The 12,587-nt window shown below is 45.8% G+C and overlaps 1 protein-coding gene across 1 annotated transcript; it reads right to left on the bottom strand.

Moving 5' to 3' along the window:
• Nucleotides 1–5,392: 5,392 nt before the first annotated feature.
• LOC129082702 (zinc finger protein 883-like) lies at nt 5,393–12,587 on the bottom strand. The gene is given in 4 exon segments (XM_054588416.1): nt 5,393–6,308; nt 6,310–6,739; nt 9,472–9,569; nt 12,541–12,587. Coding segments are annotated over 4 exon segments (1,476 nt in total). The 5' UTR covers nt 12,573–12,587.

A 12,587-nucleotide genomic window follows, 5' to 3' on the forward strand; every position in this document is an offset into this window, starting at 1 on the left:
AAATGCCCTTCTTGTGTGTATGTTGGTTCTCATTAAAGTTTTGAATCTAAAGGTGTTGGTTCCTTCTCTTAGCCTGGTGCCACATGCCTGGCCAGATCCTGGATGTACAGAGTGCCTGCCCGCCAGCTTCCATGTTCCAGTGGGGGAGGGCTTGCAGTGGTGAAAACCATCTCTTTAAGAGGACAGTGAAGTCTGTTTTCCCAAAGACTAGGAGGGAAACGACACAATTTCAGCCCGTCAGATACACCACCAAACCATACTTTTATGTTCTGATTAACCAAGAGAGATTAAGAGATTAGAGATTAGGAGAGATTAATCTCTTAATCTCTCCTAATTAATCAAGGAGAAAGCATGGGCAACATGGTATTTTCTTTACAAAGACACAGCAGGCCTCAGGCTCAGGCATAATTTTAGCTAGAATTTAGTATTTTGCTCGGTTGGTATTTTAATTCTCCTTTTTTTCCTTTACTAACAAAAGATACTAGTTTCCTGCTCATAGCAGTGGTAGAAAGTCCTCTTTAAAAAATAAATGGATTTAAGGAGGAAAAAAAAGTAAACTGATTTAAAGGGAAAATATGTGGTGCATATGGACAGCAAAAATTGAGAGTGGTCTATAACTGAATGAAGTTTGGGAAACACTGAGTTAACTGAGGCGTAGCACGCACCCTTGCCAATAGATTGCTATGTCAGGAAGAACTAGGTTGCTGTGGCAACACAGTTTAGTGTCAGATCTCAAAGGCTGAACAGAACAAAGGTTTATTTTGGTCACTCACACTACATGTCCACTGTGTGTTGCAGGGGCTGGGGACAGTGGGTGGCTAGCTCTGTCCGATCCACCTGAGAGACCAAGGTATAGCCCCACCAGCTGGAATGTGTGGCCTTGGTTACCACAGCAGCAAAAGGAGGGAGCTGGAAGCTCCTGCAAGAGTTTATCATTGCTTCAGCCTGCAGGTGCTGCAGGTCACTTTCACTCATGTCCCCTTGGTCACAACTAGTCACATTGGCTCAACGGTGAAAGGGCTGGGATGTGCTGTCTCCTCTGCCCAACAGACAAGAACCGAGCCCTGGTTCTGGTGTTATTGAGTTACCTCAATAACATCTGACTGGTGTGGCACAACGGATGGAGTGCCAAACCACGAAACAAAAAGTGGCCAGTTTGATTCCCAGTCAAGGCACATGCCTGGGTTGCAGGCCAGGTCCCCAGTTGGGGGCATGAGAGAGGCAACTGATGGATATATTCCTCACACATCAATGTTTCTCTCCTCTTTCTCCCTCCTTTCTCTCTCTAAAACTAAATAAAATCTTAAAAAAAAAAAAAAGAATAGAACAAGATGGTGGTGATCTCAGTAATGGCTAGCCCCATATGCACTTTCTTTAACACTTTCTGATGATATTGGGAAGGGTTCATGATATAAAAGCAGGACTTCAGCCTTTAGAGTATTTCCAAGAAACAACAGTGACTACAGATAAAGGTGAAGGAAATTCACCAAAATCTTAAAATGGGTTATTTGTTTTTGCGTTAAGTAAGTTTCTTCTTCATACTTTGTGGTATTTCTCAGACTTTCCACAATGGCCAGGTGCCATTTAATTACAGAAGTAGTGCATGATTACATTCTTTTAAAAAAAATTTTGGCAATATAAAAATGATCAGAGCAAAACAAAAGTCCCTCTTCCCCATATGCAGCGGCACCTTAAAGGTAACCCCTTGCACCTAATACACATTAGCTTCCTGTCCTCTCATGTGCAGATGCTGGGCGATTTAAGTATTGGGGTGCCACAGAAGAGGTATCTCTAAATGCCTTTCTGAAGCCTTTCAAAAATGCCAGTCCCAGCCTGTTGTTTTTTTTTCCCCTCGTAATTGGGGATTACTGTGACCTATAGTAATGGTTTTCAAGTTTGCTGCTCACAGAACTTTCTTTTACTAGTGTTTTCTAGAGTGTAGGAAACACCAATATTTTGCAAGACAACACTGGGAAAGTCACTCCCTTTTCAAGTCTTGATGCTTCTGAGTTACCTCAATAAAAAAGTGGCTTTAACACCTTATATCTCATGTCTTCCAATGGGCAGAGGAGGACTTGAGCTTAGCACTTTGGGTAAACAATGCCATCCACCAAAAATATGAAAACGGCAGTTTTTATTGCCTTTACTCTTACAGCCAATTCCCATTCATGGCAAGAGACACTGGTTGTCCATTCAGAGCCGTGGTCACAAGTTTTAAAGAGCATTGATTGAAATAAATAGAATCTTGGTGCAGGCAGCTGGCATCTCAGGAGGATACAAAAATCAAGGTATCATGTAGATATCTAACACTGAGAAGATACTGTTTTAAGAAATCATACCTAAGAACTAACTATAAAAACAAAAGTGGACACACTCTGGCCCAAGGGTTAAGAAAACTTGCCCCTGTCGAGCTGTTGTTCAGTGTGAAAGTACTAGAGACAGGGCTGACCCTTAGCAGTCAGGCTCCAACCCTGAACCCCTAACCACTATGCTATAAACAAAGACTCCCGATCTGTCCTTTACCACCTCGTGACCCTGGGCAGGCGCCATCACTCCTGTGAGCCTGTTTCCTCATACATAACAACACAGCAAAAACAATAGCAGGGACTCCACTGGGAGGTAGTGAGGATAAATGTTCAGAGCTGTGCCTGGCACCCAGGATGTGCACATATTAGCTGTTTCAGGATAATTAATACTTTTTAGTAGTTATTGGCATTAAAAGTCACCCCCTATTTTCCAACACTACCCCTGGCTCATAATAAGCACTCAACACATTTTATTACTATAAATTTTAACTATTTATTTCGTAAGATTAGCATTTATAAACTTGGAACCCTAGCACTTCGAGCGTAACACCTAGCAATAAGTGACTGAAAAATGTATTTCCTGATAAAACAATAATAATAGACTTACACTAAACACTTCCTTAAAAGTTGAGTTTAGAAACAGAAACTGAGAAACTAAGCGGGTGCCACAGCATTCAGTTCAGCCAATGAGTCCTCAAACCAAGAGCAAGAAGAGCTCTGTGAATAACACTGGACGAACCCCCAGTCCTCCCTGAGCCTCAGGAATGATCCTGAGTATGAGGATACTCAGAACAAACGTCGGCGAGTTCCGTTCACTACGGCTTCATTGGCTCAATCTCACCCAAAGTCCGCTCTCTTACCAGCCAATCCTCGCGCTAGCCCTGCTCATAGCCACGCCCCTAGCCCAGCCATCCCTCCTCTAATCTTGCCCCCGCCTGGCCTCAGCCAGCAAGCACCCTTCTCTTTCCTCTCTATCCCGCTAGGTGGTCTGCCCTCTTGAGGCCTCTCTTTCGGCCAAAGACGGTGTCCTCTAGTACCTGGCAATTGGGTCTTGAATCTCTGTCGGCCTCCCAAGCGGAGCTCGCTTCCCACAGGTAACTCCACACTATGGCGGCGTCGCTGCGTGCGCAGCCCCTCTGTCGTGGATGCCTCTGCACCTGCGCGGATTCCTTGATGAACTACACTTCCCAGACTCCCACGGGATTCCGGCTTCTCATTGCCATATTATTATCATATGAAGATTGGAAAGGCAGAAGGAAGTCTGAATTCCCGGACGGCTTTCGCTGGGGTACACGAATGCCAGACACTCTTCTGGCGCCCGGAGGCGGAACGGAGAAAGAGGAGTCGACACAGTTCATTTCCTCAGGCTACATTCTGAAAAGTAACCTTCGCCAGCGTCCGTCTCCAGGGCAACCGTCAACTCTGGAAAGGACGCGTCTGTCTCCATGGCAACTTTCTAAGCACTGGAGATGGGCTAGAACCCCTTCTTTGGAGGTGCTTTTAAGTAGTACCGATGCGCAGCAGAAGAGCGTGCTCTGCTCTTAAAGCTTAATGGAGTAAGTATGTTAGAGTACAAGGAGGGGAGGAAAATTGAGTATGCCAGTACTGGAAGAGCTGATGTAAGGAAGGTTTCTCACAGAAGGGATTAGTTCACAAGAGAATAAGGAAGAAAAAAAAATACTATTTTATCTATCTGGCTAAGATTTAAAGTTTTAACAAATTGTTGATTGGTGTTTTCTGAGAACCATGTTCCAGGAAATGCTCTAGGAAATTGGTTTTATATAAATATAGTGTTAACTTGTATGGTATAATTACACACACCAATTAACTGATTTACTTAACCACTGCAGCATTCCTATCTTCACCTGCGTGATGGGAGAATGGTAGTTTCTCCATACCCTGGTGAAGACTGTACATCATGCAGTTTTAAATTTTGGCCAGGTATGATCCTGGCTGGGTAGCTCAGTTGGTTGGGGCATTGCCCAGATGATCCAAAGTTGCAGATTCCACTCCTGGTCAGAGCACATACAAGAATCAACCAATAGATGGGTGGAACAACAAATCGATGTTGCTCTCTCACTCTCTGTCTCTAAAATCAATAAATTAAATAACATAAAGAAATATGAAAAAGTAAAAAACAATATGACCTAAGATGGTGATCAAGTTGTAGGTGAGTGCATTGCTTTTGCTTTATCATTCAAATTTTTCAAAGTTTAAAAATATGATGTAAAATATAGAGCAAAACCAAACCAGAAAGAAATACACTCCCGAATAACTGGTGGGTGTCTCTGGATGTGGGATTATGGGGAACTGGTATTTTAGTTCATAACTACCTACACTTCCCAAATTATATTTTACAATAAACATGTGATTTTACTTAATTTTTTTCTTGTTTTAAAAGTATGCATATTTTTATAATTAGATAAATACTATGTTTCAAAATATGAGATAGGAAATACATCCCCTTGGGCATGAATAAAATCAGAAAATGATGCTTAACAGGGCAACTGCTTTGTAAGTTACAAATCCTGAAAATGGAAAAGACAGAAACAATAGGACATAAAAAAGTTGTAAACATATGAAATATATTCAGTGTTTAAGCAAGCTGCAGCTTTTGCAGTGAAATTTATATCTTAAAGTTCTGAAGGAAACGAAAATGGCCTAGTATTTATATTCAGCTACATATATTTGAGACTTTTATTCTAAAGGGTTAATCTTTCCAGCTGTGTTTTTTTTTTTTTTTTTTCTTGAATTTTCAGCTCCAATTTAATGAATGACCAAGACATTTAAAAAGCTCAGGCATCTTATTAAGGAGTCTGGATGTATTTGTATCCCGGTTAGACCACCCCGTAGGGACATGGTAGGGTTGAGAAATAGGGAGGATGTTGAGATTTTAGAGCTCCTAAAATGTTTAGAAGCTTTCCCAGCTAGTGATGAACTGTGACATCCTCTTTTTAGGAAAGAAAGAGATCAGCTGTCTCAATGTATGATGTTAGAGGTCCTTTCTGGGAAGAAATTGCTAGTGCTGATGAAAGCTGAACTGAACCCAACAGCAGAAATGCCAGTTTATTTCATTCTCAGGTTTTCTAATCAGCATGAGTTCTCTGATGATCAGCAAGCTGTGTCCTCCAAACAAAGGTTTTCTCAAAATCATCACAGACATAGGTGTTTTGCACAGTGTGAAGTCTCTGATGTTCAGCCAGGTGTGAACTCCAGCTGAAATCCTCTCCACATTCTTTACATACATAGTGTCTGCCATCCATGTGAACTTTCTGGTGTTGAATGAGGTGTGAGGTCTGGATATAGGTTTTCCCACAGTTGTTACATTTGTAAGGCTTTTCTCCTGTATGAATTCTCTGATGCTGAATAAGGTGAATGCTCTGGTTGAAGGCTTTCCCACACTCCTTACAGGCATAGGGTTTCTCACCAGTGTGAATCCTCTGATGCTGAGTAAGGGAATGGTTGTGACTGAATGCCTTCCCACACTCCTTCCACTTATAGGGCTTCTCTCCTGTGTGGATTTTCTGATGCTCAGTAAGGTGTGTGCTCCGACTGAATGCTTTTCCACAGTCACTGCACTCATAAGGTTTCTCTCCAGTGTGAATCCTCTGGTGTTGACTGAGGTGGGAAATCTGGGTATAGGCTTTCCTGCAAACGTTACACTCATAGGGTTTCTCCCCAGTATGAATCCTCTGGTGGCGTGTCAAGGAAGAGTTCTGGCTGAAGGTTTTCCCACATTCGTTACATTTGTAGGGCTTCTCACCAGTGTGAGTTTTCTGGTGTTGAGTAAAGGATGAGTTGTGACTAAAAGCCTTGCCACATTCATTACATATATAGGGTTTTTCCCCCACGTGAATGCTCTGGTGCCTCATGAGGTGTGAAATCTGCCTATAAGCCTTCCCACACTCATTACATTCATAGGGCTTCTTGCCAGTGTGAATTCTCTGATGCTGAGTCAGGGACGAACTGTGGCTGAAGGCTTTGCCACACTCAGAACACTCAGGATTTTTCTCCTGTGTGAACCCGCTGATGCTGGGTCAGGGATGAGCTGTGGCTGAAGCTTTTCCCACACTCATTCTATTTGTAGGGTTTCTCTCCAGTGTGAATTGTCTGGTGCTGGATAAGGGAGGAGGTGTGACAGAAAGCCTTGCCACACTTGCCACATTTGTAGGGCTTTACCCCTGTGTGGATTTTCTGGTGCCGGGTGAGGTGGGACACCTGACAGTAGAACTTCCCACACTGGTCACATTTATAGGGCTTCTCCCCAGCATGGCATTGTTGGTGCTTAATGAGGGAGGAGCTCTGGGTGAAGGCCTTCCCACATTCCCTGCATTGGTACGGTTTCTCTCCAGTGTGGATCCTCTGATGCTCTGTCAGCGATGAGCTCTGAATAAAGGTCTTGCCACATTCATTGCACAGGTAGGGTTTCTCTCCTGCGTGAATAACGTGGTGCTGAATGAAATATGAGCTGTTGCTGAACGCCTTCCCACAATCGTTGCACTTGTAGGGTTTCTCTCCAGTGTGAATTCTCTGGTGTAGGATATAGTCTGAATGATAAATGAAGACTTTCCCACATCCTGTGCAGTTAAATGGTTTCTTTTCTACAAAGGTCCTTTGGTGTTTTGACCCGTTCCACTTTCGAGGCCTCTCTCCCCCAGGCACTCTGTGCTTCCTGATGAAAGCTGAGGTCCGCCTGAAAGTTCTCCCAAGCTCCTTACAGCCTAGACTTCTCCCCCAACAGGCATTTTTCTTGGAAGAAGCAAACAAACACTGCAAATGCCTCTCTTGCTTTCCCTCATCCTCCAATTGGCAAGTGTATGTCCAGCATTCCCCCAATTTGGTATCTCCAAGCACTGCCCTTAAAATTCCCTCCATCTTTCCCATTGGGGAAGCTGCCTCTTTGGAAATACTCTTTTCTGGAAGTATTGCCTGAGTCATGGCCAAGCTTGTCTCCAGGTCTGAAACAAATGGAAAATATGAAAATGGTCTGCTCTAGGACAAAGGGAGCTGATTATTTAGAACTGGTATTGTAAACTTAAAAAGGAAAGTTTCAAAGTTTATGTTGGTATTTAAAAGGCATGAGGTAGATAGATTCATGTTCTGACATGGAAGGATGGCCTCAGTATATTCTAAAATGAAAAAAACTGAGTTGGAAAAGAGTTTATGTATGTACGCAGTTGTTTATTAGCCATAATATAATACATTTTTACAAATAAGAAAAACAGCCCTGGCTGGTATAGCTCAGTGGATTGAGTGCCGGCCTACGAACCAAAGGGTCACTGGTTCGATTCCCAGTCAGGGCACATGCCTGGGTCCTTGTTTGGGGGCATGTGAGAGACAATCGATTAACTGATCGATGTACCTCTTGCACACTGATGTTTCTCTCCCTTCTTTCTCCCTCCCTTCCCCTCTCCCTAAAAGTATATAAATAAAATCTTTTCTAAAAGATACAGTAGAGATATTGGGGTGAAAATATTTGAAGGAGCTACATTAAAATGTTAGATTTTTTCAGAAATAAGTAGGATTATGGGGGCGGTTATTTCTTGCTTTATTCTTATTTAGATTTTTACTTTCTATGATGAACACATATAACTTCTATTTGATAAACAGACATCAAGAAATATGAAATGTATATGGGGCTTTAACAGCAGAATCTTGCAATCTAGAGAGAGACATAGAGAACAGAAGAAACAAAGCCAGTTGAAATTTGTTGAAGGGGGTTGATTTTTTAAAATTTTACTTTTAAGAAGATTTTCTTTATTTATTTTTAGAGGTAGGGGAAAGGAGGGAGAAAGGGAGAGAAACATCGATCTGTTGCCTCTCACATAGCCCCAACCAGGGACCTGGCTCGCAACCCAGGAATGTGATTCTGACCGGGAATCAAACTGGCGGCCTTTTCATTTGTGGACAATGCCCAACACACTGAGCCACGCCAGTCAGGCTGGGTTGATTTTTTTAATGCTAGTAGATTTGTTCATGGGACACCCATTAATTGCACAATTGTCACGTGCAAACCACAGTGCTTAGGTTGGTGACTATGCTAAACAAGACATCTGACCCTTCCCCTCAGAGAAGAGAGAGGGGCAGGCTTGTATTCAAACATTTTGAACATATCTTCCTTGCCTCCTTAGCATCCCTGCCTTTGAAGAACCACTGCTTCTCTTTCCATGTAGTCTTCGTGTGGCTGTTTATCAAGGATTCCCCCCTGCTCCCTCCCCCGGCCCCGCCTCAGGAGTGGGAATGAGATTGAGGCGGGCCAATCAGAATACCCACCTCCACAAGCCATAATTGGTTCCAGATCCAAACTGGGCCAATCAGAGCCTTCCTTAGATTGCTATATTGTGTTGCTAGGCAGAATATAAGTTTGAGGCTAGAAGCAGCCATATCAACTGCCATGTGGAAAGGATAGACAAAGGATAGACAAAGGATAGACTGAAGCTAGAAATATAATCAATATGGGATAGGAGGGAAGGAAGGCAAAGGTGAAAGAACTAGTGAGCCCTGACAACACAACTTATAGTTTTAGATCCCGCTACGCTTAAATTATTGCATTGCACTTATTGGTCAAAAAAAAAGTCCAATTTTGCTAAAGCTATCTTGATTCTTTACATTCAAGACTCCTTACTAATACGTCTGGTAACTACCATAACAATAACATTATTACTATTACAATAGGTAACATTTATTAAATACTTACTATGTGCCAGGCACTGTTCCAAGCTCCTTCTATTAACTAATTTACTCCTAAAAAAAATTCAGCGAAGTAGATACTATCAGTGTCCCTACTTTACAGATAAGGTCCCACTTCTGGCTCTTCATAAAGATGATTCCCAAAAATATCATAATGATAACCAGCATAGCCTATTCTGACCAGGGGATGATAGTGCCAGGCATTGGGCTACACTCTTTTCTATGTGAACTCACTTATTCCTCCCAACTCTACCTCCTATTACTGACCCCATTTGGCAGATGAGGAAACTGAGGCACGGAGGACTAAGTGACTTGCCCAAAGGTCATAGAGCCAGGAAGCGGTGGGGCTGGGATTTGAACCGAGAGCCAACGATAACGGCCTATATATTATGCTGCCTCATTCTTGAATGATCATCTCTGATCATGACAGATGAGGCAGAAAGATGGCTCAGATCTGCTGGACATCCTCACCCACCTGGACAGGTAGCTAGCTCGGCTTCTCTCTTCTCCATCCTGGGCTCCTGCCCTCGCTCCAGACGGAAGATCACGTCGGGTTTGGACCCCAGAAGCCCCGGCCCTGGAAGAGAAATGAGACCTGGCCATGGGTGTCCTGGCCACAGGCAGGACTCAGGGCTGGGCCTCAGGCTCTGTGTCTGAAAGGGGGGGTTCATACCTTGGATGCCTTATGATTAGACGCTCTAGTGGTCAATGCACGATTCACTGACTGACTGCCCACCGCATTCCGGAGGCAGCCCGAGCCCTGATGTCACTGGTTAAGGCTCTGGCTTTGTGCTGTAGAAGCTGAGTGTAAAATACACTTGTATTCCATAGGACTTAATATGGAGAAAATATAAAATATCTCATTAATAATGTGTGTATTGATTATGATTTTGATGTGCTGAAATGGTCTCTTTTTTTAAGATTTTATTTTTAGAGAACAGGGTCGGGAAGGAGAAAGGGAGAGAAACATCGATGTGAGAGAGAAACATCTATTGGTTTCCTCTCGTACATGCCCAGACCAGGGACTGAACCTGCAAGCCAGACATGTGCCAGGACTGGGGATCAAACCAGCAAACTTTCGGTTCTCAGGACGACGCCCAACCGAGCCACACCGGTCAGGGCAATCATATTTTTGGATAGACGAGGTGAGACAAACTTTATTACTAAAATTCATTTCATCTGTTTCTTCTTACTTCTTTATGCCTGCTGCCTTTGAGATCACTCTTTTCTCTCTCTCTCTCTCTCTAGTGGGTTGAACAGCGCTCTCCCCAAGTTATGTCTGTAGGAATCTCCTGATGTGGCCTTGTTTGCAAACAGGGGATTTGCAAATGTAATTAGTTAACACGAGGCCCTGCTGGACTAGGGTGAGACCGAAATCCAACGATGGTGTCCGTACAAGAAGAGAAGAGACACACAGACACAGCTGAAGGGAAGAAGGCCGTGTGCGGGTGGAGGCAGAGCCTAGGGAGATGCCGGAACAGGACAAGGAACACCCGGACTGCCAGGAGCCTCTAGAAGGTGGGGGAGGCCAGAAGGGACCCTCAGGTGGAGCATGGCCCTGCCAACCCCTTGATTTTGCACTTCTGGCTTCCAGCCCCCGAGAGAATACACTTCCGCTGTTTAAGCCACCCCGTTGGTGGTGATCGCTGCAGCGGCCCTAGGAGGGGTCACAGCTCCCCGCCGACCGTTCCCACGAGCAGACAAACATGTGGACAGCTCCCGCCTTAAGGACGAGCCTTCCTCTGACTGCAGACTGGGAGGGAGGGAGGGAGTGGATTGTGAAGAAGGCTGGCTGAGTATGGGTATGAAGAAGATGGGTATGACGGGGCTGGTGACGACAGCGTCCAGGATTGGACTGGTGACTGGATCAGTAGGGGGACTGTCCCTGAGACGGAAGACCCAGAGGAGGAGCAGTTATTAGGGGACTGCTGAGTTCAGTGGGGACAGGGAGTATGGGGACCAGGATCCTCCCAGGGAGGTGTTCTGGAGGCCACCAGCTACACAGAGTTGGACCTCAGGGGATGGGCTGAAGGGACCTCATTTGGCAAGTTGTGCAGAAAAGGGTTCACACAACAGGCTGACTGCTTTCCTTGGGAAGCCCTGCTCACAAGGCTGTGCTTTCTGAGCAGCCCGATTTTAGGGGGATTCCGGCATTCTCTGACTGGTTAACAGAGGGGTTCCCTGTGCCTGCTTGTGCAAACAACGTGGTTTCTTTGGAACACCTGCTTTCCTCCAGGGAGTGTGGAAAGTGGAATGTTCCAGGCAGTGGGTGCTGATGGGACCAGCCTCCAGGAAAAACGCCGCCGCCATCTGATGGCTTCTGGGCGGACCGCCACGCTGAGGCCTGCGGGTCCTCCTAGTGTGTCGCTGAGTCTGGGAGCAGTCTTGGGGATCTAACACAAGTGGGGTTTTTGCTTTTTTGTTTTTTCTTTAAGACTTTATTTATTTTTAGAGAGAGGGGGAGGGAGGGAGGAAGAGAGGGGGAGAAACATCAATGTGTGGTTGCCTTTTGCACACTCCGCACTGGGGACCTGGCCTACAACCCAGGCATGTGCCCTGACTGAAAATCGAACCGGTGACCCTTTGGTTCATAGGCCAGCGCTCAATCCACTGAGCCACACCAGCCAGGGCCACACAGGCATTTAAGCTGAGTTTTTGATGAGTTTGTACAGAGAAAGTGTGTGAGTGAGGAGGGCTGAGGATGGAGCCTTCATCCCACGGGAGCTTACCAGGAATAGGAGAGACAGAGGAGCCCGGAGAAGGAATTCAGAAGGAAGAGATGGACGGAAAAGGACAGGGAGAGCAGAGAGGAGGTTGGAGTGGCGTCTGCGGGGAGGACAGGCCTGAGCAGGGCCAGGCTGTGCGGACAGAGAGAAGGGGACACGCAGAGAGTTGCGGATGGGTGGGTGGGTGGGACATGACGCCTCTCGGGAAGAGGAAGAGGAAGGTGAGCACGGAACTGGGGGTCTGGAGGACATGGGGCCAACCAAAATGGGGTCCTGGAGGGAGAGGGAGGAGCAGCGCAGCCTCTGAGCTCGGGGTGAGTGCGGTGAATGTGGGGGCGCCTTGCACCAGGGTAGGGGCAGGAGGGAGAGAGTGGACAGGTGTAGGACTCAGGTGACACGTTTGGGAAACACATTTATGTGTTTTGGGCAGAAGGTTTGAGATGGAGCCCGTTGACTGGAGGACACCTGGGGAGAACTTGGAGTCTGAGATTCTGCAGCAGGCATTCCAGCGGGGAGCCTGCGCCCCCCCCCACCCCCCTTCACATGGAGAGGGCAGCAAGAGAAGAGGGTGGGGACACAGGCTGAAGATTTGATGAGACAGGCAGAGGACTGTGCCCTCAGAGAGGCTGGGACTCTGGGAAGAGACAGGGGAGAGACAGAGACAGACACAGGCCAGCCGGGAGGGACAGATGAGAGGCAGAGGCCACCACAGGACCCCAGGGACTGCCCGCAGTTAAGTAGCAGGTGAGCACAAGGAAACGAGGGCAGGAGGAGGCATCGTGTCTCTTCCTGGGAAGGCAGAGAGCAGGGCCTCATCTAGTGAGAGAAGGTTCTGGTAGTTTTCCAGCATTACGTCCCGATACAA

The sequence above is a fragment of the Pteronotus mesoamericanus genome, unplaced genomic scaffold, assembly GCF_021234165.1.
Source record: "Pteronotus mesoamericanus isolate MK-2021 breed Mesoamerican mustached bat unplaced genomic scaffold, CSHL_Meso_final scaffold_137, whole genome shotgun sequence".
Lineage (NCBI taxonomy): Eukaryota > Metazoa > Chordata > Mammalia > Chiroptera > Mormoopidae > Pteronotus > Pteronotus mesoamericanus.